Source organism: Scyliorhinus torazame, chromosome 4, assembly GCF_047496885.1.
Source record: "Scyliorhinus torazame isolate Kashiwa2021f chromosome 4, sScyTor2.1, whole genome shotgun sequence".
Taxonomy (NCBI): domain Eukaryota; kingdom Metazoa; phylum Chordata; class Chondrichthyes; order Carcharhiniformes; family Scyliorhinidae; genus Scyliorhinus; species Scyliorhinus torazame.
In genome coordinates this window covers 364755414-364781160 of record NC_092710.1, presented here as the reverse complement: position 1 = coordinate 364781160, position 25747 = coordinate 364755414, and the positions used below count along the sequence as shown (strand labels likewise).

The 25747-nt window shown below is 55.0% G+C and overlaps 1 protein-coding gene across 1 annotated transcript; it reads right to left on the bottom strand.

The window, feature by feature from the left end:
* Positions 1–618: 618 nt before the first annotated feature.
* LOC140411527 (heme-binding protein 2-like) lies at positions 619–23888 on the bottom strand. The gene is made up of 4 exons (XM_072500613.1): positions 23659–23888; positions 7749–7878; positions 1686–1860; positions 619–784 (listed from the first exon to the last, which is right to left on the bottom strand). Exons 1-4 carry the CDS (start codon positions 23788–23790, stop codon positions 619–621), a joined length of 603 nt encoding a protein of 200 aa, XP_072356714.1. The 5' UTR covers positions 23791–23888.
* Positions 23889–25747: the final 1859 nt, after the last annotated feature.

Sequence of the window (25747 nt, the reverse complement as noted above, 5' to 3'; positions counted from 1 at the left end):
TACACACTCGAGGGACAGTGTGGGAAGGTGGAGTTAAGGTCGAAGATCAGCCATGGTCTTCCTGAATGGTGGAGTGGACTTGAAGAGTCTCTGTTTTTATTTAATTTTGAGGCAGACAAAACGGTCCAGACCCAGGTTAGAACCAAGATGGCCGGACAATGTGGGGAGAAACTGGACATCGAGAAAAGAACATTGTTTAGAATCATTGAGCTAAATAATCAATGGGACAGTGTATGGAAATGAGGAAGAAATGTTCACTGTTGATATGAATGTCGCTGAATAATTTTGAATCTAGAATAAATGCTGCAGTGTGTGTGTGGGAGTCATAATTACTAACTGCCAGTAGAGGGCAATATTTCTAAACAGGGTCACAGGGATTTGGAGATGGACATTGGTGGAATTGTCCAAAATGCCAATATTGACACATATACGTAACCTGTCTGATGAGCAGACATTGCGTTCCCTCAAAGGTAAATATAACCGTCTTGAGGTAAGGAGATTAAAACTATGCTCAGTATTCCAGATTAAACCCAATGGAAAGTTAAACAGTTTTAGAATAGAGTTAAGCACATCTCACTGTTTGATGCCATGAAAGGTACAGAACCTTCCAGAAAACCTTCATTCTCCTGTCTTCATAAAACCTATTTCCATTAACCCTTCTGTGTTCAAATAAGCGATGGCAAAAAATGTGCTATTGAAGGGCTGGTTGTCTTGTTCCAAATCCTTCAGTAATTGAATCACAAGTTCTTCAGTTTGTTGTTCATCAACTTTCTTGTCAAAAACCCTGCAACAGGATTAAGAACAGAGGATTTAATTTTTATCCTCCTGACAAATCCTGTTTGGAAAGTCGGTTGCCAGGACAACAGGGACAGGAGTTGACCATTCAGCCCATTGAGGCGCCTGCACCAGTCAGTTAGTCCACAGCTGGAGTAAGACCATCGAGAAGCTGGCCAAATGGGCAGACAAGTGGCAGATAGAGTTTAACACAGAGAAATGTGAGGTGATGCATTTTACAGAAAGGGTGGAGAGAGTCTATCCAGACTTAATGGCTCAGTTCTAAAGAGAGTGCAGTAGCAGAGGGACCTCGGGGTGCCCCCCCAGGATAGATTCTCTGCCATTCCGGCGGGAAAAACGCCAGTGTGAGAAACATTCTTCACAATGTAGTGTGCCAAAGTCCGGATGCCTGGCACTGCCCACAGAGTTGAGGATGGAGAGCGCCCACAACCCTGGACCCTGGAGCACCACAGCAGTGGGTTGGGGGAGATTGGGACCATGGATCTTCCGTATCATGTGTTCTGGAGGGGGTCCTTCTGCTGGCCTGTTTCTGGGTGACCAATGTTGCTGGAAATCGATCTGCATTTTCAGGAGGTCCACCTTCTTTTGTCAACATGGCTCAGTGTTGTTGGACATCTTTTCAATATGACACCCGGGCAGGAGGGCGGACTACACACCATCCAGGCCTGACCCACTGCTGAAAACAGCGGAAAACACCCAGGTGAATAACTAATGATGGGTGGGAAGATTCGGAGTGTTTTCCGGCAAGAAGCCACAGCAGGAACATTCCACATTCCCACCCACACCACAGCACTTAGTCTCAAAACGGGAGAATCCCGCCCCAGGCTGATGTTGATACAAGAGCTGACAGAAAGGAACATCAATCACAATATATCAGTCACTAAACTCACCTGCCATAGTACCAAACAGGAGGTCCAGTTTGTAACGTAACTGCTGGATCTGTTGGTTCCGGTGGATTGTTGACTTCGGGAATTATCCAGACAAATACACTGAATCTTTGTTGTATTTTGCCATTTTTCAAGTATCCAACAACTCCCCAAGGTGCAGTGAGAGGAATAACGGTACCTGTAGACAGAGAGACACAGCATTTAACTGGGTGATCAGTTTACGGGGAGTAAAAAGTTACAGGTGAGGGGGTAGGGTGACTTTGTTGAAATGTGGAAAATGTTGTGATATCACTTTAAGGCAATATGCAAATGAACAAGTAGCCAGGATGTAGAGCAGCACGTGACGAACTAACTCCACCATCAACAACCAAGAAACAAATTACCCCGAAGCCCTGACAATCGTGGCTGGAGACTTCAACCAGGCCAACCTCAGGAAGGTTCCACCCAAACTCCATCAACATATCTCCTGCTCCACCAGAGGTGCGAACACCCTGGACACTGCTACACGGGCATCAAAGGAGCCGACCGCTCCATTCCCCAACCACACTTTGGCAAATCCGAAGAAAAGCGCGCCGTGCTGGTCCGAGGAACCTGAGGACATTCTCCGCGACTGCTTGGACACTGTGGATTGGTCCATATTCAAGGCCCCGGCGCGAACCTGGACGAATACGCAACCACCGTCACAGACTTCACCAGGAAGTGTGTCGAGGACGGTGCAGCAAAGAAGACAATACGGGTATTCCCCAATCGGAAACCCTGCTCAACCAAAGGGTTCACTCCCCGCTGAAGTCCCGGACGGAGGCGTTCAAGTCTGACCCCCCTGACCTCGATCAGAAATCCTGGTACGACGTACGGAAACCATCAGGGACGGCAAAAGGCAATACCGGATCAAACCAGAGTCCCAGGCCAATGACACTAACCCACGGCGACTGTGGCAGGGTCTACACAAGATCACAGGCTATAAAGCAAGGCCAGGCGGAATCTCTGGGGCTGGAGCATCTCTACTCGTGGAACTGAACAGGTTCAATGCCCGCTTTGAGCAGTCAGCCAATGTATCAGTGCCTCCCGCCCCAACAGCCCTGGACACACCCGTACCCACTATTACAGCCTCAGAGGTAAGAGCTGCCTCCTTGAAAGTGAATCCGCGGAAAGCGACGGGTCCCGACGGAGTCCCTGGGCGAGCACTCAGAGCCTGCGCAGACCAGCTGGCTCGACAATCAACACTCAAACACCTCGGCAACAAGGACACCTGTGTAAGACTGCTGGTCATCGACTACAGCTCCGCCTTCAACACCATTATCCCAACAAGACTAATAACCAAACTCCGCAACCTTGGACTTGACCCCTCCCTATGCAGCTGGATCCTCGACTTCCTCACCAACAGACCACAATCTGTCAGGATAGGTAACAGCGCCTCCTCCACAATAGTCCCCAACACCGGGGCCCCGCAAGGATGTGTGCTCAGTCCTCTACTGTACTCCCTGTACACACACGGCTGTGTGGCAAGATTTAACTCCAACTCAATCTGGAAGTTTGCAGATGATACGACTGTGGTGGGCCGCATCTCAAACAACGACGAATCAGACTCCAGGAGGGAGATAGATCACTTGGTTGCATGGTGTACCGAAAACAACCTCTCTCTAAACGTCGGAAAGACCAAGGAACTGATCATCAACTTCAGGAAGCGCAGCACGGCACACACTCCCGTCTGCATCAATGGCTCCGAAGTGGAGATAATAATAATATTAATAAACGCTTATTGTCACAAGTAGGCTTCAATGAAGATACTGTGAAAACTCCCTAGTCGCCACATTCCGGCACCTGTTCGGGGAGGCCGGTACGGGAATTGAACCCGCGCTGCTGGTCTTGTTCTGCATCACAAGCCAGCTGTTTAGCCCACTGTGCTAAGCCAGCCCCTAAACCAGATGGTCGATAGCTTTAAGTTCCTGGGGGTTTACCATCACCATTACTGGTCCACTCATGTTGATGCAACAGTCAAGAAAGTCCAACAAAGTCTCTACTTCCTACGGAAGGTAAAGAACTTCAGCATGTCTGCATCGACTCTCACAAACTTCTACAGATGTGCGATAGAGAGCATCCTATCCGGCTGCATCACAGCTGGTATGGCAACTGCTCGGTCCAAGATCGCAAAAAACTGCAGAGTGTGGTGAACTCAGCCCAACGCATCACACAAGCTTGCCATCCTCCCATTGATTCTGTCTACACCTCCCGCTGCCTCAGGAAGGCAGGCAGCATTATCAGAGACCCCTCCCACCCAGGCATTGCCTTCGTCCAGACCCTTCCATCAGGCAGAAGATACAGAAGTCTGAAGACTCGGACATCCAGACAGAGGACCAGCTTCTTCCCCACAGCTACTAGACTCCTCAACGACTCCCCCTCGGACTGATCTGGTCCCTGTAAGAACACTGTTCATGACGCTCTATGTTGCTCTTGTTTGGCCTTGTTCCGCAATGGAACCAATCGCTTTTTGTTGATCTACCATATGTTCCCTTGGCCGCAGAAAAATAGTTTTCACTGTACTTAGGAACATGTGACAATAAATATCAATCAACCAATCAGTGGATCAATTCTGGATCCATGCTGCCATCCCCTTCCATCACATGAGTTTAAATTTTGCTAACAGTCTATTGTAAAAATGGTAATTTGTCAAACTCGTTTTGAATGTTTACATACATAACATCATTGTACACCCTCAACAACCATAAACCATTAAACATTCACCCTCAACCACCATAAACCATTAAACATTCACCCTCAACCACCATTAACCATTAAACATTCACCCTCAACCACCATTAAACATTAAACATTCACCTTCAACCACCATTAACCATTAAACATTCACCCTCAACCACCATTAACCATTAAACATTCACCCTCAACCACCATTAACCATTAAACATTCACCCTCAACCATCATTAACCATCAAACATTCACCCTCAACCACCATTAAACATTCACGCTCAATCACCAGTAACCATTAAATATTCACACTCAACCACCATTAACCATTAAACATTCACCCTCAACCACCATTCACCATGAAACATTCACCCTCAACCACCATTAAACATTCACCCTCAACCATCATAAACCATTAACTTTCACCCTCAACTGCCATTAACCATTAAACATTCACCCTCAACCACCGTTAACCATGAAACATTCACCCTCAACCACCATTAAACATTCTCCCTTAACCACCATTAACCATTAACTTTCACCCTCAACTGCCATTAAACATTAAACATTCACCCTCAACCACCATTAACCATGAAACATTCACCCTCAACCACCATAAACCATAAAACATTCACCCTCAACCATTGACCATTAAACATTCACCCTCAACCACCATTAACCATGAAACATTCACTCTCAACCATCATAAATCATTAAACATTCACCCTCAACCACCATTAACCATGAAACATTCACCCTCAACCACCATTAACCATTAAACATTCACCCTCAACCACCATTAACCATGAAACATTCACCCTCAACCACCATTAAACATTCACCCTCAACCACCATTAACCATTAACTTTCACCCTCAACTGCCATTAAACATTAAACATTCACCCTCAACCACCATTAACCATGAAACATTCACCCTCAACCACCATAAACCATAAAACATTCACCCTCAACCATTGACCATTAAACATTCACCCTCAACCACCATTAACCATGAAACATTCACTCTCAACCATCATAAATCATTAAACATTCACCCTCAACCACCATTAACCATGAAACATTCACCCTCAACCACCATTAAACATTCACCCTCAACCACCATTAACCATGAAACATTCACCCTCACCCACCATTAACCATTAAACATTCACCCTCAACCACCATTAACCATTAAACATTCACCCTCAACCATCATAAACCATTAAACATTCACCCTCAACCACCATTAACCATTAAACATTCACCCTCAACCATCATAAACCATTAAACATTCACCCTCAACCACCATTAACCATGAAACATTCACCCTCAACCATCATAACCATTAAACATTCACCCTCAACCACCATTAACCATTAAACATTCACCCTCAACCATCATAAACCATGAAACATTCACCCTCAACCACCATTAACCATGAAACATTCACCCTCAACCATCATAACCATTAAACATTCACCCTCACCCACCATTAACCATTAAATATTCACCCTCAACCATCATAAACCATTAAACATTCACCCTCAACCACCATTATCCATTCACCCTCAACCATCATAAACCATTAAACATTCACCCTCAACCACCATTAACCATTAAACATTCACCCTCAACCACCATTAACCATGAAACATTCACCCTCACCCACCATTAACCATTAAACATTCACCCTCAACCATCATAAACCATTAAACATTCACCCTCAACCACCATTAACCATGAAAATTTCACCCTCAACCACCATAAACCATTAAACATTCACCCTCAACCACCATTAACCATGAAACATTCACCCTCAACCACCATTAACCATGAAACATTCACCCTCAACCATCATAACCATTAAACATTCACCCTCACCCACCATTAACCATTAAATATTCACCCTCAACCATCATAAACCATTAAACATTCTCCCTCAACCACCATTAACCATTAAACATTCACCCTCAACCACCATTAACCATTAAACATTCACCCTCACCCACCATTAACCATGAAACAGTCACCCTCAAACACCATTAACCATTAAACATTCACCCTCAACCATAATAAACCATTAAACATTCACCCTCACCCACCATTAACCGTTAAACATTCACCCTTCACCACCATTAACCATGAAACATTCACCCTCAACCACCATTAACCATGAAACATTCACCCTCAACCACCATTAACCATTAAACATTCACCCTCAACCACCATTAACCATTAAACATTCACCCTCAAACACCATTAACCATGAAACATTCACCCTCAACCATCATAAACCATTAAACATTCACCCTCAACCACCATTAACCATTAAACATTCACCCTCAACCATAATAAACTATTTAACATTCACCCTCAATCACCATTAACCATTAAACATTCACCCTCAACCACCATTAACCATTAAACATTCACCCTCAACCACCATTAACCATTAAACATTCACCCTCAAACACCATTAACCATTAAACATTCACCCTCAACCACCATTAACCGTTAAACATTCACCCTCAACCACCATTAACCATCAAACATTCACCCCCAACCACCATTAACCATTAAACATTCACCCTCAATCACCATTAACCATTAAACATTCACCCTCAACCATAATAAACCATTAAACATTCACCCTCAAACACCATTAACCATTAAACATTCACCCTCAAACACCATTAACCATGAAACATTCACCCTCACCCATCATTAACCATTAAACATTCTCCCTCAACCACCATTAACCATTAAATAACTGGACGCAGTTAGTTCCACAGGATTTCTCTTTAACAAGGTAGAATTTCCTGTCACTGAGTCTCAGACAGGAGCCAGCATTCCCGCAGCATCCACTGAGCTGAGAGAGGTGCAGTTTCTCAGCTTCCACAAGGGTTCATGTCGACTCCAATCGCGGGTTCATGCCTGAGAAAGAGTCTTTATTACACTCGGGAAATTCAGCAACCACAGCTGGAATCTCGCTCCCAGTGCATGTGGGAAACCTTCCCGGTTTCTGGGAACATAAAGCCGGCAGGTATCAAAGAAGTAGGGCTCAGGGGATAATGGGATATGGGGGGGAAGGCGGGAACTTGGTGATCAGCCATGATGATAAAGAATGGCGGGGCAGGCTCAAATGGCCTCCTCCTGCTTCTATTTTCTCTGTTTTTTTCTATGTATGTAAGTAGCCCAAACAGCGCCTCATCCCACTAGTCACATGTGACCGAGGAACGCTCTGGGATTGACAATTCTTTGCTCAGTGTGTCAGTCTGTACAGAAAGTTCCAAACGTGACAGGTTAAAGAGTGAATGGCTGTTTTAGAATCTGTTGTTACTTTGAAGGAACATCTGACATACCTGCAACATTCCCACAACGTGCATAACTGAATAGTTTGTCCAGACCGATCGCCAGCGCACTTTTAATATCCACGGCATCAACGTCAGTTTGAACCCATTGCCGATATTCTAATTCCGCCTCACCATAATTCTAAAACAAGAAAATAAAATCCATCACCATGTGACACAACTGAACTCGCACCAAAACACATCAGTGTTGAGGGGACTGTCCTCGGTTCCCAGGTGTGGGAGCAGTATTCATGTCCTGCATGGACTGACCTGGTAAAAGAGTTTGGAATTTTTGATGGGAGTCTTGGCATCACCACTTCCAGATTGATTTCCCTGACCCCCTCATGCACTCTGTCAGCTTTAGAGTTATCCTGCCCATTGGGCCTCACACCTTCCCCTTGGGCTTTCAATGAAAACAAATATAGAGAATGTTCTGGAAGGCCATCGACACTGAATCATGTCCAGCAATTGTGTTTCCCTTTGGCTGTTTTTACCACATTATTGAAACAGAAAGGTTTCAATGGGTTAGAAATTGGTCCTCGTATCCAGGCACTAATCCAGGATGAAAAGAAAACAATGTCATTGGACCGTAAGAAATAGGAGCTGGAATAGGCCCAACAACTCCTCAAGCCTGTTCCACCAATCAACAAGATCATGCCTCACCTTTAACCCCAACTCTACTTGCCCCACGCACTCCCCACCTGTTCCATTGTGTTGTTGTGTTGGAGAAGTTTCCGTAACTCCCAGAGACTGCTGGCTGCAGACATTCTAACTGTATTGGAACACATTTACCGTTTGGAGACCATTCCCCGACACGAGCTTCTTTTCGTGCTGCTTTCTGCGAGACTCTCAGATCACGAGTAGATGTCACTTCCTGCCAGTGACATCACAGGGTTAACCCTTCACAGGACCTGTCCGAATATACTCCATTATACTACACCCCGAGCAACCTGGAATCCTAAATTGTACCTTGTCACCTTGTCTGTTTCAATGAGATCCTCTCATTCTCCTAAATTCCAGAGAGTTCCCGACAATATGATTCCTTTCAGTATTGGACATCTCTGTAACCCAGGAATCAACCCAGTGAATCTTCACTGCATCATCTCCAAGGAATGGACGTCCTGTTTTGGATCCGGTGTGAGCGTGCATACCCTGGTCGAGGCCAGAGTGGGCCTCCAGGACTGGCAGCGCCAGGTGGCGGGGTTGTCTCAGGGATTACCCGCACCCTAGCCCCATGGAGATGCCTGGGGGCCACCGGGCACCCCGAGGGAGGAGGAGGTGCTGGGCCCGTGCCGGTGACTCCCGCAGGGGAGGTGCCGGAACACCGCAGCCCCTCAGACTCCACCCCTCCTGTCCCTGGAGCCTCCAGTGGGCAGCAGGCAGAACAGGGCAGCACCACACCACCTGGGACACACGGGCAGGAGCCGGGCCCATCCAGGCCCGATCGCTCCAGAAGGCACCCACCGACCGGGACCCAGGTGGCAGGGCGGGAATCACAGCAGGGCCGCCTCCACTCCTGCTGGACCGTCTGGGGAACTACCTAGACGCAATGTTAGGGCTGGAAGGCCAGAACGTTAGACACCAGTTAAGTTGGCAGGGGTGCAGGGCACAGTTTCGTGTTAGGGTCTCGGGCTTTCACATTAAACACCTGTTCACACCGTTCCAACCTGCCTCGGTGCTCTGTCAGGGTGTGAGGGGTGGGCTGGGCTGGGCTGGCCATAGAGGAGGTGGGGGGGGAATGGGCGGATGTTGTGGGTGGCGTGGGCTCCCCACCCCCCCCCCCCACCCCACCGACCGTGTGATGGACTGGCCAGCTGGCATGCAGGGTTCACCCAGGTGGAAGGTGCGACCGTGGGCATGAGGCAGACATTGTCAAACGATGTGGAGCACGAAGCTCATGGCAGAGCGGGCTGTCATCACCCTCCATCCCATGGCTCCGACCCGCTGTTACTGCCAACCCAGGGCCCCCAGCTCGGAGCGCCGCAGGTATGTATCACCGAGCTGCAGGCGGGGGATGTGGGGGCCTGGTGGTGGGAGGCGGTGTCCGTGTCCCAGGCCAGGTTCCCCCCCCCCGTCTAGTTGGTGAACCTGGAGACGATAAGAGCGTCCCGTGTCCATTGGCCCCGGTGCACATGTTGTGCGGCCCCCTGAGCTGCCCATTGCAGGGGACCCTGGGGGGTCTCACTGTCACAGGGGCTCTGTGAGGGGGGGTCTCCCGATCACAGGGGCCTCTGTGGGGGGGGTCTCCCTATCACAGGGGTCTCTGTGGGGGGGTCTCACTGTCACAGGGGTCCCTGTGGGGGGGGGGGTCTCCCTATCACAAGGGCCTCTGTGGGGGGTGGGTCTCCCTATCACAGGGGTCTCTGTGAGGGGGGTCTCCCTATCACAGGGGTCTCTGTGGGGGGGTCTCCCTATCACAGGGGTCCCTGGGGGGTCTCACTGTCACAAGGTCTCTGTGGGGAGGGTCTCCCTATCACAAGGATCTCTGTTGGGGGGTCTCCCTCTCACAGGGGTCTCTGTTGGGGGGGTCTCCCTATCACAGGGGTCTCTGTGGGGGGTCTCCCTATCACAGGGGTCTCTGTGTCAGGGGGTCTCCCTATCACACGGGTCTCTGTGGGGGGTCCCCATATCACAGGGGTCTGTGTGGGGGGGGGGTCTCCCTATCACAGGGGTCTCTGTGGGGGGTCTCCCTATCACAGGGGTCTCTGTGGGGGTCTCCTTATCACAGGGGTCTCTGTGTGGGGGGGGTCTCCCTATCACAGGGTTCTCTGTGGGGGAGGGTCTCCCTATCACAGGGGTCTCTGTGGGGGGGGTGCTCTCTCTTTCACAGCGGTCTCTGTGAGAGGGGGGGTCTCCCTATCACAGGGCTCTCTGTGGGAGGGGGGTCTCCCTATCACAGGGCTCTCTGTGGGAGGGGGGTCTCCCTATCACATGGGTCTCTGTGTCAGGGGGTCTCCCTATCACAGGGTTCTCTGTGTGGGTGGGGTCTCCCTATCACAGGGGTCTCTGTGGGGGGGTCTCTCTATCACAGGGGTCTCTGTGGGGGGTCTCCCTATCACACGGGTCTCTGTGGGGGGCCCCCCTATCATAGGGGTCTCTGTGGGGGGGGGGGGGGTCTCCCTATCACAGGGGCCTCTGTGGGGGGTCTCCTTATCACAGGGGTCTCTGTGTGGGGGGGGGTCTCCTTATCACAGGGGTCTCTCTGTGGGGGGGTCTCCCTATCACAGGGTTCTCTTTGTGGGGGGGGGGTGTCCCTATCACAGGGGTCTCTGTGGGGTGGTCTCCCTATCACTGGTCTCTCTGGGAGGGGCTCCCACTTTCACAGCGGTCTTTGTGGGGGGGTCTCCCTATCACAGGGGTCTCTTTGGGGGGGTCTCCCTATCACAGGGGTCTCTGTGGGGGGGTCTCCCTATCACAGGGGTCTCTGTGGGGGGGTCTCCCTATCACAGGGGTCTCTGTGTGGGGGGTGGGTCTCCCTATCACAGGGGTCTCTGTGGGGGTCTCACTGTCACAGGGGTCTCTGTCGGGGTGACTCCCTATCACAGGGGTCTCTGTTGGGGGGGTCTCCCTATCACAGGGGTCTCTGTGGGTGGGTCTCCCTATCACAGGGGTCCCTGGGGGGGTCTCACTGTCACAGGGGTCTCTGTGGGGGTCTCACTGTCACAGGGGTCTCTGTGGGGGGGGGGGTTCTCCCTATCACACGGGTCTTTTTTGGGGGGTTCTCCCTATCACAGGGGTCTCTGTGGGGGGTCTCCCTATCACAGGGGTCTCTGTGGGTGGGGTCTCACTGTCACAGGTGTCTCTGTGGGGGGGGTCTCTCTATCGCAGGGGTCTCTGTGGGGGGGTCTCTCTATCACATGGGTTTCTGTGTGGGGGTCTCCATATCACAGGGGACCCTGGGGGTGGGGTCTCCCTATCACAGAGGTCTCTGTGGGGGGTCTCCCTATCACAGGGGTCTCTGTGTGGTGGGTCTCCCTATCACAGGGGTCTCTGTGTGGGGGGGTCTCCCTATCACAGGGGTCTCTGTGGGGGGGTCTCCCTATCACAGTGGTCTCTGTCGGGGAGTCTCCCTATCACAGGGGTCTTAGTGGGGAGGGGGGTCTCCCTGTCACAGGGTTCTCTTTGTGGGGGGGGGGGTGTCCCTATCACAGGGGTCTCTGTGGGGTTGTCTCCTTATCACAGGGGTCTCTGTGGGTGGGTCTCCCTATCACTGGTCTCTCTGGGAGGGGGTCCCACTTTCACAGCGGTCTTTGTGGGGGGGGGGTCTCCCGATCACAGGGGTCTCTGTGGGAAGGGGGTCTCCCTATCACAGGGGTCTCATGTGGGGGGTCTCCCTATCACAGGGGTCTCTGTGTGGGGGGGGCTCCCTATCACAGGGGTCTCTGTGGGGCGGGGGGGTCTCGCTATCACAGGGATCTACTGTGGGGGGGGGTCTCCCTATCACTGGTCTCTCTGGGAGGGGCTCCCACTTTCACAGCGGTCTTTGTGGGGGGGGGGTCTCCCTATCACAGGGGTCTCTGTGGGGGGTCTCCCTATCACAGTGGTCTCTGTGGGGCGGGGGGGTCTCCCTATCACAGGGGTCTCTGTGTGGGGGGGTCTCCTTATCACAGGGGTCTCTGTGGGGGGGGGGCTCTCTCTTTCACAGCGGTCTATGTGAGAGGGGGGTCTCCCTATCACAGGGGTCTCTGTGGGAGGGGGGTCTCCCTATCACAGGGTTCTCTGTGTGGGGGGGTCTCCCTATCACAGGGGTCTCTGTGGGGGGGGGTCTCCCTATCACAGGGGTCTCTGTGGGGGGGGGTCTCCCTATCACAGGGGTCTCTGTGGGGGTGTCTCTCTATAACAGGGGTCTGTGTGGGGGGTGTCTCCCTTTCACAGGGGTCTCTGTGGGGGTCTCCCTATCAGAGGTGTCTCTGTGGGGGGGGTCTCTCTATCGCAGGGGTCTCTGTGTGGGGGTCTCCCTATCACAGGGGACCCTGGGGGTGGGGTCTCCCTATCACAGAGGTCTCTGTGTGGGGGTCTCCCTATCACAGGGGACCCTGTTGGTGGAGTCAACCTATCACAGAGGTCTCTGTGGGGGGTCTCCCTATCACAGCGGACCCTGGGGGTGGGGTCTCCCTATCACAGCGGTCTCTGTGTGGGGGGTCTCCCTATCACAGGGGTCTCTGTGTGGGGGGGTCTCCCTATCACAGGGGTCTCTGTGGGGGGGGTCTCCCTATCACAGTGGTCTCTGTCGGGGATTCTCCCTATCACTGGGGTCTCAGTGGAGAGGGGGGTCACCCTGTCACGGGGTTCTCTTTTTGGGGGGGGGTTGTCCCTATCACAGGGGTCTCTGTCGGGGAGTCTCCCTATAACAGGGGTCTCAGTGGGGAGTGGGGTCTCCCTATCACAGGGGTCTCTGTGGGGGGGGGGGGTCTCCCTATCACAGGGGTCTCTGTAGGGCCGGGGGGTCTCCCTATCACAAGGGTCTCTGTGGGGGGGGGGGTCTCCCTATCACGGGGGTCTCTGTGGGGGTTGGGCCTCCCTATCAGAGGGGTCTCTTTGTGGGGGGGTCTCCCTGTCACAGGGGTCTCTGTGGGGGCAGGGTCTCCCTATCACAGGGGTCTCTGTGGGGGGGGGGGCTCTCTCTTTCACAGCGGTCTCTGTAGGGGGGGTCTCCCTTTCACAGTGGTCTCTGTGGGGGTCTCCCTATCACACGTGTCTCTGTGGGGGGGTCTCCCAATCACAGGTTCTCTGTGGGGGTGTCTCCCTATCACAGGGGTCTCTGTGGGGGGGGGGTCTCCATATCACAGGGGTCTCTGTGTGGGGGGGTCTCCCAATCACAGGTTCTCTGTGGGGGTGTCTCCCTATCAGAGGGGTCTCTGTCGGGGAGTCTCCCTATCACCTGGGTCTCAGTGGGGAGGGGGGTCTCCCTGTCACAGGGTTCTCTTTGTGGGGGGGGGGGTGTCCCTATCACAGGGGTCTCTGTGGGGTGGTCTCCTGATCACAGGGGTCTCTGTGGGGGCAGGGTCTCCCTATCACAGGGGTCTCTGTGGGGCGGGGGGGTCTCCCTATCACAGGGGTCTCTGTGGGGGGTGGGCCTCCCTATCACAGGGGTCTCTGTGTGCGGGGGGGGTCTCCTTATCACAGGGGTCTCTGTGGGGGCAGGGTCTCCCTATCACAGGGGTCTCTGTGGGGGGGGTGCTCTCTCTTTCACAGCGGTCTCTGTGAGAGGGGTGTCTCCCTATCACAGGGGTCTCTGTGGGAGGGGGGTCTCCCTATCACATGGGTCTCTGTGTCAGGGGGTCTCCCTATCACACGGGTCTCTGTGTGGGTGGGTCTCCCCATCACACGGGTCTCTGTGGAGGGGTCTCTCTATCACAGGGGTCTCTGTGGGGGAGGGTCTCCCTATCACAGGGTTCTCTGTGTGGGGGGGGTCTCCCTATCACAGGGGTCTCTGTGGGGGAGGGTCTCCCTATCACAGGGTTCTCTGTGTGGGGGGGGGTCTCCCTATCACAGGGGTCTCAGTGGGGGGCCCCCCTATCACAGGGGTCTCTGTGGGGGGGGTCTCCCTATCACAGGGGTCTCTGTGGGGGGTCTCCTTATCACAGGGGTCTCTGTGTGGGGGGGGGGGGTCTCCTTATCACAGGGGTCTCTCTGTGGGGGGGTCTCCCTATCACAGGGGTATCTGTGGGGGGGGGGTCTCCCTATCACAGTGGTCTCTGTCGGGGAGTCTCCCTATCACAGGGGTCTCAGTGGGGAGGGGGGGTTCTCCTTATCACAGGGGTCTCTGTGGGGGTGTCTCTCTATAACAGGGATCTGTGCGGGGGGTGTCTCCCTTTCACAAGGGTCTCTGTGGGGGGTCTCCCTTTCTCAGGGGTCTCTGTGGGGGTCTCCCTATCACAGGTGTCTCTGTGGGGGGGGGGTCTCTCTATCGCAGGGGTCTCTGTGTGGGGGTCTCCCTATCACAGGGGACCCTGGGGGTGGAGTCTCCCGATCACAGAGGTCTCTGTGTGGGGGTCACCCTATCACAGGGGACCCTGTTGGTGGAGTCTCCCGATCACAGAGGTCTCTGTGGGGGGGTCTCCCTATCACAGGGGACCCTGGGGGTGGGGTCCCCCTATCACAGAGGTCTCTGTGGGGGGTCTCCCTATCACAGGGGTCTCTGTGTGGGGGGTTTCCCTATCACAGGGGTCTCTGTGTGGGGGGGTCTCCCTATCACAGGGGTCTCTGTGGGGGGGGTCTCCCTACCACAGTGGTCTCTGTCGGGGAGTCTCCCTATCACAGGGGTCTCAGTGGGGAGGGGGGTCTCCCTGTCACAGGGTTTTCTTTTTGGGGGGGGGATGTCCCTATCACAGGGGTCTCTGTGGGGTGGTCTCCTTAGCACAGGGGTCTCTGTGGGGAGGGGGGTCTCCCTGTCACAGGGTTCTCTTTGTGGGGGGGGGGTGTCCCTATCACAGGGGTCTCTGTGGGGTGGTCTCCCTATCACTGGTCTCTCTGGGAGGGGCTCCCACTTTCACAGCGGTCTTTGTGGGGGGGTCTCCCTATCACAGGGGTCGCTGTGGGGGGGTCTCCCTATCACAGGGGTCTCTGTGGGGGGGTCTCCCTATCACAGGGGTCTCTGTGGGGGGGTCTCCCTATCACAGGGGTCCCTGGGGGGTCTCACTGTCACAGGGGTCTCTGTGGGGGTCTCACTGTCACAGGGGTCTCAGTGGGGAGGGGGGGTTCTCCTTATCACAGGGGTCTCTGTGGGGGTGTCTCTCTATAACAGGGATCTGTGCGGGGGGTGTCTCCCTTTCACAAGGGTCTCTGTGGGGGGTCTCCCTTTCTCAGGGGTCTCTGTGGGGGTCTCCCTATCACAGGTGTCTCTGTGGGGGGGGGGTCTCTCTATCGCAGGGGTCTCTGTGTGGGGGTCTCCCTATCACAGGGGACCCTGGGGGTGGGGTCTCCTTATCACAGAGGTCTCTGTGTGGGGGTCACCCTATCACAGGGGACCCTGTTGGTGGAGTCTCCCGATCACAGAGGTCTCTGTGGGGGGTCTCCCTATCACAGGGGACCCTGGGGGTGGGGTCCCCCTATCACAGAGGTCTCTGTGGGGGGTCTCCCTATCACAGGGGTCTCTGTGTGGGGGTTCTCCCTATCACAGGGGTCTCTGTGTGGGGGGGTCTCCCTATCACAGGGGTCTCTGTGGGGGGGGGTCTCCCTATCACAGTGGTCTCTGTCGGGGAGTCTCCCTATCACAGGGGTCTCAGTGGGGAGGGGGGTCTCCCTGTCACTGGGTTTTCTTTTTGGGGGGGGGATGTCCCTATCACAGGGGTCTCTGTGGGGTGGTCTCCTTAGCACAGGGGTCTCTGTGGGGAGGGGGGTCTCCCTGTCACAGGGTTCTCTTTGTGGGGGGGGGGGTGTCCCTATCACAGGGGTCTCTGTGGGGTGGTCTCCCTATCACTGGTCTCTCTGGGAGGGGCTCCCACTTTCACAGCGGTCTTTGTGGGGGGGTCTCCCTATCACAGGGGTCGCTGTGGAGGGGTCTCCCTATCACAGGGGTCTCTGTGGGGGGGGTCTCCCTATCACAGGGGTCTCTGTGGGGGGGTCTCCCTATCACAGGGGTCCCTGGGGGGGTCTCACTGTCACAGGGGTCCCTGTGGGGGTCTCACTGTCACAGGGGTCTCTGTGGGGGGGGGTTCTCCCTATCACAGGGGTCTTTTTTTGGGGGGGGTCTCCCTATCACAGGGGTCTCTGTGGGGGGGTTTCCCTATCACAGGGGTCTCTGGGGGGTGTCTCCCTATCACAGGGGTCTCTGTGGGGGGGTCTCCCTATCACAGGGGTCTCTGGGTAGTGTCTCCCTATCACAGGGGTCTCTGTTGGGAGGTCTCCCTATCACAGGGGTCTATTTGGGGGGGGGGGTCTCCCTATCACAGGGGTCTCTGTGAGGGGGGTCTCACTGTCACAGGTGTCTCTGTGGGAGGGTCTCCCTATCACAGGGGTCTCTGTTGGGGGGTCTCCCTATCACCGGGGTCTCTGTGAGGGGGGTCTCACTGTCACAGGGTTCTCTGTGGGGGTGTCTCCCTATCACAGGGGTCTCTGTGGGGGGGTCTCCCTATCACAGGGGTCTCTGTGGGTGGGGTCTCACTGTCACAGGTGTCTCTGTGGGGGGGGGGGGGTCTCTCTATCGCAGGGGTCTCTGTGGGGGGGTCTCTCTATCACGTGGGTTTCTGTGTGGGGGTCCCCATATCACAGGGGACCCTGGGGGTGGGGTCTCCCTATCACAGGCGTGTCTGTGGGGGGGTCTCTCTATCACAGGGTCACTGTGGGGGTTACCCTATCACAGCGGACCCTGGTGGTGGGGTCTCCCTATCACAGAGGTCTCTGTGGGGGCGTCTCGCTATCACAGGGGTCTCTGTGTGGGGGGTCTCCCTATCACAGGGGTCTCTGTGTGGGGGGGTCTCCCTATCACAGGGGTCTCTGTGGGGGGGTCTCCCTATCACAGTGGTCTCTGTCGGGGAGTCTCCCTATCACAGGGGTCTCAGTGGGGAGGGGGGTCTCCCTGTCACAGGTTTCTCTTTGTGGGGGGGGGGGGGGGGTCCCTATCACAGGGGTCTCTGTGGGGTTGTCTCCTTATCACAGCGGTCTCTGTGGGTGGGTCTCCCTATCACTGGTCTCTCTGGGAGGGGCTCCCACTTTCACAGCGGTCTTTGTGGGGGGGGGGGTCTCCCTATCACAGGGGTCTCTGTGGGAAGGGGGTCTCCCTATCACAGGGGTCTCTGTGGGGGGTCTCCCTATCACAGGGGTCTCTGTGTGTGGGGTCTCCCTATCACAGGGGTCTCTGTGTGGCGGTGGGGGGCTCCCTATCACAGGGGTCTCTGTGGGGCGGGGGGGGGCTCGCTATCACAGGGGTCTACTGTGGGGGGGTCTCCCAATCACAGGGGTCTCTGTGGGGCGGGGGGGTCTCCCTATCACAGGGGTCTCTGTGGGGGGTGGGCCTCCCTATCACAGGGGTCTCTGTGTGGGGGGGGTCTCCTTATCACAGGGGACTCTGTGGGGGCAGGGTCTCCCTATCACAGGGTTCTCTGTGGGGGGGCTCTCTCTTTCACAGCGTGCTCTGTGTGAGGGGGGGTCTCCCTATCACAGGGGTCTCTGTGTCGGAGGGTTTCCCTATCACAGGGTTCTCTGTGTGGGGGGGGTCTCCCTATCACACGGGTCTCTGTGGGGGGTCTCCCTATCACAGGGGTCTCTGTGGGGGGGGTCTCCCTATCACAGGGGTCTCTGTGGGGGAGGGTCTCTCTATCACAGTGGTCTCTGTGGGGGGGGGGGGGGGCCTCTATCGCAGGGGTCTCTGTGTGCGGGTCTCCCTATCACAGGGGACCCTGGGGGTTGGGTCTCCCTATCACAGAGGTCTCTGTGTGGGGGTCACCCTATCACAGGGGACCCTGTTGGTGGAGTCTCCCTATCACAGAGGTCTCTGTGGGGGGGTCTCCCTATCACAGGGGTCTCTGTGGGGGGTCTCCCTATCACAGGGGACCCTGGGGGTGGGGTCTCCCTATCACAGAGGTCTCTGTCAGGGGTCTCCCTATCACAGGGGTCTCTGTGTGGGGGGGTCTCCCTATCACAGGGGTCTCTGTGTGGGGGGGTCTCCCTATCACAGGGGCCTCTGTGGGGGGGGGGGTACCCCTATCACAGTGGTCTCTGTCGGGGAGTCTCCCTATCACAGGGGTCTCAGTGGGGAGGGGGGTCTCCCTGTCACAGGGTTCTCTTTTTGGGGGGGGGGGTGTCCCTATCACAGGGGTCTCTGTCGGGGAGTCTCCCTATCACAGGGGTCTCTGTGGGTTGGTCTCCCTATCACTGGTCTCTCTGGGAGGGGCTCCCACTTTCACAGCGGTCTTTGTAGGGGGGGTCTCTCTATCACAGGGGTCTCTGTGGGGGGGGTCTCCCTATCACAGGGGTCTCTGTGGGGGGGTCTCCCTATCACAGGGGTATCTGTGGAGCGGGGGGTCTCCCTATCACAAGGGTCTCTGTGGGTGGGTTCTCCCTTTCACGGGGGTCTCTGTGGGGGGTGGGCCTCCCTATCAGAGGGGTCTCTGTGTGGGGGGGTCTCCCTGTCACAGGGGTCTCTGTGGGGGCAGGGTCTCCCTATCACGGGGGTCTCTGTGGGGGGTGGGGGGCTCTCTCTTTCACAGTGGTCTCTGTGGGGGTCTCCCTATCACACGTGTCTCTGTGGGGGGGTCTCCCTATCACAGGTGTCTCTCTGGGGGGGTCTCCCTATCACAGGGTCCCTGTGGGGGTGTCTCCCTATCACAGGGGTCTCTGTGGGGGGTCTACCTATCACAGGGGTCTCTGTGTGGGGGGGGTCTCCTTATCACAGGGGTCTCTGTGGGGGCAGGGTCTCCCTATCACAGGGGTCTCAGTGGGGAGGGGCGTCTTCCTGTCACAGGGTTCTCTTTTTTTGGGGGGTGTCCCTATCACAGGGGTCTCTGTGGGGTGGTCTCCTTATCACAGGGGTCTCTGTGGGGAGGGGGGTCTCCCTGTCACAGGGTTCTCTTTGTGGGGGGGGGGGGTGTCCCTATCACAGGGGTCTCTGTGGGGTGGTCTCCTTATCACAGGGGTCTCTGTGGGTGGGTCTCCCTATCACTGGTCTCTCTGGGAGGGGCTCCCACTTTCACAGCGGTCTTTTTGGGGGGTGGTCTCCCTATCACAGGGGTCTCTGTGGGGGGGGGTCTCCCTATGACAGGGGTCCCTGTGGGGGGGGGTCTCCCTATTACAAGGGTCTCTCTGGGAGGGGGTCTCCCTATCACGGGGGTCTCTGTGGGGGGTGGGCCTCCCTATCAGAGGGGTCTCTGTGTGGGGGGGTCTCCCTGTCACAGGGGTCTCTGTGGGGGAAGGGTCTCCCTATCACAGGGGTCCCTGTGGGGGGGGGGGCTCTCTCTTTCACAGCGGTCTCTGTGGGGGGGGTCTCCCTTTCACAGTGGTCTCTGTGGGGGTCTCCCTATCACACGTGTCTCTGTGGGGGGGTCTCCCTATCACAGGTTCTCTGTGGGGGTGTCTTGCTATCACAGTGGTCTCTGTCGGGGAGTCTCCCTATCACAGGGGTCTCAGTGGGTAGGGGGGTCTCCCTGTCACAGGGTTCTCTTTGTGGGGGGGGGGGGGTGTCCCTATCACAGGGGTCTCTGTGGGGTAGTCTCCTGATCACAGGGGTCTCTGTGGGTTGGTCTCCCTATCACTGGTCTCTCTGGGAGGGGCTCCCACTTTCACAGCGGTCTTTGTGGGGGGGGCCTCTCTATCACAGGGGTCTCTGTGGGCGGGTCTCCCTATCACAGGGGTCTCTGTGGGGGGTCTCCCTATCACAGGGGTCTCTGTGGGGCGGGGGGTCTCCCTATCACAAGGGTCTCTGTGGGGGGTTCTCCCTATCACGGGGGTCTCTGTGGGGGGTGGGCCTCCCTATCAGAGGGGTCTCTGTGTGGGGGGGTCTCCCTGTCACAGGGGTCTCTGTGGGGGTGTCTCCCTATCACAGGGGTCTCTGTGGGGGGTCTCCCTATCACAGGGGTCTCTGTGGGGGTGTCTCCCTATCACAGGCGTCTCTGTGGGGGGTCTCCCTATCACAGGGGTCTCTGTGGGGGGGGTCTCCCTATCACAGGGGTCTCTGTGGGGGCAGGGTCTCCCTATCACAGGGGTCTCTGTGGGGGGGTCTCTCTCTTTCACAGCGGTCTCTGTGGGGGGGGGTCTCCCTATCACAGGGGTCTCTGTGGGAGGGGGGTCTCCCTTTCACAGGGGTCTCTGTGTCGGGGGGTCTACCTATCACAGGGGTCTCTGTGGGGGGGTTCTCCCTATCACAGTGGTCTCTGTGGGGGCTTGGTCTCCCTTTCACAGGGGTCTCTGTGGGGGGGGGGTCTCTCTCTTTCACAGCGGTCTCTGTGGGGGGGGGGTCTCCCTATCACAGGGGTCTCTGTGGGAGGGGGGTCTGCCTCTCACAGGGGTCTCTGTGTCGGGGGGTCTCCCTATCACAGGGGTCTCTGTGGGGGGGGGGGGGTCTCCCTATCACAGGGGTCTCTGTGGGGGCAGGATCTCCCTATCACAGGGGTCTCTGTGGGGTGGTCTCTCTCTTTCACAGCGGTCTCTGTGGGGGGGGTGGTCTCCCTACCACAGGGGTCTCTGTGGGAGGGGGGTCCCCTATCACAGGGGTCTCTGTGTCGGGGGGTCTCCCTATCACAGGGGTCTCTGTGGGGGGGGGGGGGGGTCTCCCTATCACAGAGGTCTCTGTGGGGGCAGGATCTCCCTATCACAGGGGTCTCTGTGGGGGGTCTCTCTCTTTCACAGCGGTCTCTGTGGGGGGGGGGGGGTGGTCTCCCTATCACAGGGGTCTCTGTGTGTGGGGGGTCTCCCTATCACAGGGGTCTCTGTGTGGGGAGGGTCTCCCTATCACACGGGTCTCTGTGGGGGAGTGTCTCTCTATCACAGTGGTCTCTGTGGGGGGGGGGTCTCCTTATCACAGGGGTCTCTGTGGGGGGTCTCCCTTTCACAGGGGTCTCTGTGGGGGTCTCCCTTTCACAGGGGTCTCTGTGGGGGTCTCCCTATCACACGTGTCTCTGTGGGGGGGGTCTCCATATCACAGGGTCTCTGTGGGGGTGTCTCCCTATCACAGGGGTCTCTGTGGGGGGGTCTCCCTATCACAGGTGTCTCTGTGGGGGGTCTCCCTATTACAGGGGTCTCTGCGGGGGGTGGTCTCCCTATCACAGGGGTCTCTGGGGGGGTGTCCCTATCACAGGGGTCTCTGTGGGGGGGGTCTCCCTATCACAGGGTCTCTGGGGGGTGTCTCCCTATCACAGGTGTCTCTGTGGGGGGTCTCCCTATCACAGGGGTCTCTGTGTGGGGGGGGCTCCCTATCACAGGGGTCTCTGTGGGGGGGGGGCTCCCTATCACAGGGTCTCTGGGGGGTGTCTCCCTATCACACGGGTCTCTGTGGGGGGTCTCCCTATCACAGGGGTCTCTGTGGGGGGGGTCTCCCTATCACAGGGGTCTCTGTGGGGGGGTCTCCCTATCACATTGGTCTCTGTGGGGGTCTCCCTATCACAGGGGTCTCTGTGGGGGGGGGTCTCCCTATCACAGGGGTCTCTGTGGGGGGTCTCCCTATCACAGGGGTCTCTGTGGGGGGGGGCCTCCCTATCACAGGGTCTCTGGGGGGATCTCCCTATCACACGTGTCTCTGGGGGGGTCTCCCTATCACAGGGTCTCTGTGGGGGGGTGGTCTCCCTATCACAGGGTCTCTGGGGGGTCTCCCTATCATAGGGGTCTCTGGGCGGTGGAGGCGATGTATCTCCCCTGTATTTGTGGGTTGGGGGCGTCACACACAATCCGGTGGACGGGGGCTGCTTTCTGGGGTGAAGGGTGGGGGTTTGGTATGAGGGGAGTGGGGTTGAGCTTCGGATGGGCTCAGATGTCACGGTAGCACAGTGGTTAGCACTGTGGCTTCACAACTCCAGGGTCGCAAGTTCGATTCCCGGCTTGGGTCACTGTCTGTGTGGAGTCTGCACCTTCTCCCCGTGTCTGCGTGGGTTTCCTCCGGGTGCTCCGGTTTCCTCCCACAAGTCCCGAAAGACGTGCTGTTGGTGAATTGGACATTCTGAATTCTCCCTCTGTGACCCGAACAGGCGCCGGAATGTGGTGACTAGGGGCTTTTCACAGCAACTTCATTGCAGTGTTAATGTAAACCGACTTGTGACAATAAAGATTATTATTATCCTGACCATGCCCCTCATAATCTTGTAGCCATCGATCAGATCGTCCCTCAGTCTTCTCTACTCCAGCGAAAACAGCCCAAGCCCCAACCTCTCTTCATAACTGAAATGTTCCGTCCCAGGCACCATCCTGGTGAGTCTCCTCTGCACCCCCTCCAGTACAGTCACATCATTCCTATAATGTGGTGCCCAGAATTACACACAGTACTCCAGCTGTGTCCTCACCAATGTTCTGTACAACTCCAACATCACCTCCCTGCTGTTGTAATCTATGTCCCGATTGAGAAAAGCCAGTGTCCCATTTGCCTTTTCCACCCCCCTATTAACCTGCCTTCAGAGACCACCCTCAGCTTCCTGCCTCTCAGCCAATTGTGGGTCCAATGTGTCTCTTTGCCTTGGGTGCCATGGGCCCTGACTGGATCAGTCTGCCACGAGGGACCCGATCAAAAGCCTGGCTTAAGCCCATATCGACCACTCCAAATGCATTCCCCTCATCAACACCCCTGCTCACCGCCTCAAATAATTCAACTGTGTTTGTCAAGAAAGACCTTCCCTTAACAAATCCACACTGACTATCCCTGATTAATCCGTGTCTAAAGTACAGATAGATTCTGCTCCTCAGAATACTTAACTGATCCCAGCCTTGAATTTAGAAATCATTAACTGTGTGAGTGCCGGGTCCCGGGATGTGTGAACCGCCCGGGGCAGATATTTCACTGTTTATTCCAGTTCACACACTCAGCATTGACAACCCTGCCTGAGTTAGACAGGAAATGTGAACCGCCCGGGGCATATATTTCACTATTGATTCCAGTTCACACACTCAGCATTGACCCCCCTGCCTGAGTTAGACAGGAAATGTGAACCGCCCGGGGCAGATATTTCACTGTTTATTCCAGTTCACACACTCAGCATTGACAACCCTGCCTGAGTTAGACAGGAAATGTGAACCGCCCGGGGCAGATATTTCACTATTGATTCCAGTTCACACACTCAGCATTGACCCCCCTGCCTGAGTTAGACAGGAAATGTGAACCGCCCGGGGCAGATATTTCACTGTTTATTCCAGTTCACACACTCAGCATTGACAAGCCTCCCTGCCTGAGTCAGACAGATGTTTGACAGTAAAGAGAGTAAAGGGGACTCAACCCAAAAACACAGGCATTAAATAATTTCCACTGGTACGAACATTACAGGATGCAGTAAACTCTGAACGATACCTTGTCCTGAATGATGACTGCGGCTTTAAGGCAGTCCTCTTGATCACAGAGTTCGATCACCTCGTCTAACGCATCCTGTGCAGCGAGTTGGTTCCAGAAGAGGACAGACACGGTTAAGAAGATTCTCAGCATCTTGGTGTCGGTACAGGTCACTGGTGAATTCACTGAATGACCCTCAGCACCTTCAGCTCGATCTGCAGTTTGAGCAGAGAGCTCAGGGATTTTTATACAGTTTTAAGGGGATGATTTTGAATAAGGTTTAGCTACGGGAACATCAGATGTTGAAGAAACGCCCCAGCTTATTAACTATGGAAATGTTTTTTGGGCCCAGCCTTGAATTTAGAAATAATTTGGAAATCATGATCTCTGTGATGCAGATATTTCACTATTGATTCCAGTTCACACACTCAGCATTGACCCCACTGCCTGAGTTAGACAGGAAATGTGAACCGCCCGGGGCAGATATTTCACTATTGATTCCAGTTCACACACTCAGCACTGATCCCCCTGCCTGAGTTAGACAGGAAATGTGAACCGCCCGGGGCAGATATTTCACTATTGATTCCAGTTCACACACTCAGCATTGACCCCCCTGCCTGAGTTAGACAGGAAATGTGAACCGCCCGGGGCAGATATTTCACTATTGATTCCAGTTCACACACTCAGCATTGACCCCCCTGCCTGAGTTAGACAGGAAATGTGAACCGCCTGGGGCAGATATTTCACTATTGATTCCAGTTCACACACTCAGCATTGACCCCCCTGCCTGAGTTAGACAGGAAATGTGAACCGCCCGGGGCAGATATTTCACTATTAATTCCAGTTCACACACTCAGCATTGATGCCCCTGCCTGAGTTAGACAGGAAATGTGAACCGCCCGGGGCAGATATTTCACTATTGATTCCAGTTCACACACTCAGCATTGATCCCCCTGCCTGAGTTAGACAGGTAATGTGAACCGCCCGGGGCAGATATTTCACTATTGATTCCAGTTCACACACTCAGCATTGGCCCCCCTGCCTGAGTTGGACAGGAAATGTGAACCGCCCGGGGCAGATATTTCACTATTGATTCCAGTTCACACACTCAGCATTGACCCCCCTGCCTGAGTTAGACAGGAAATGTGAACCGCCCGGGGCAGATATTTCACTGTTGATTCCAGTTCACACACTCAGCATCGATCCCCCTGCCTGAGTTAGACAGGAAATGTGAACCGCCCGGGACAGATATTTCACTATTGATTCCAGTTCACACACCCAGCATTGACCCCCCTGCCTGAGTTAGACAGGAAATGTGAACCGCCCGGGGCAGATATTTCACATTGATTCCAGTTCACACACTCAGCATTGATCCCCCTGCCTGAGTTAGACAGGAAATGTGAACCGCCCGGGGCAGATATTTCACTATTGATTCCAATTTACACACTCAGCATTGACCCCCCTGCCTGAGTTAGACAGGAAATGTGAACCGCCAGGGGCAGATATTTTACTATTGATTCCAGTTCACACACTCAGCACTGATCCCCCTGCCAGAGTTAGACAGGAAATGTGAACCGCCCGGGGCAGATATTTCACTATTGATTCCAGTTCACACACTCAGCATTGATCCCCCTGCCTGAGTCAGACAGGAAATGTGAACCGCCCGGGGCAGATATTTCACTATTGATTCCAATTTACACACTCAGCATTGACCCCCCTGCCTGAGTTAGACAGGAAATGTGAACCGCCCGGGGCAGATATTTCACTATTGATTCCAGTTCACACACTCAGCACTGATCCCCCTGCCAGAGTTAGACAGGAAATGTGAACCGCCCGGGGCAGATATTTCACTATTGATTCCAGTTCACACACTCAGCACTGATCCCCCTGCCAGAGTTAGACAGGAAATGTGAACCGCCCGGGGCAGATATTTCACTATTGATTCCAGTTCACACACTCAGCATTGACCCCTCTGGCTGAGTGAGACAGGAAATGTGAATCACCCGGGGCAGATATTTCACTATTGATTCCAGTTCACACACTCAGCATTGACCCCCCTGCCTGAGTTAGACAGGAAATATGAACCGCCCGTGGCAGATATTTCAATATT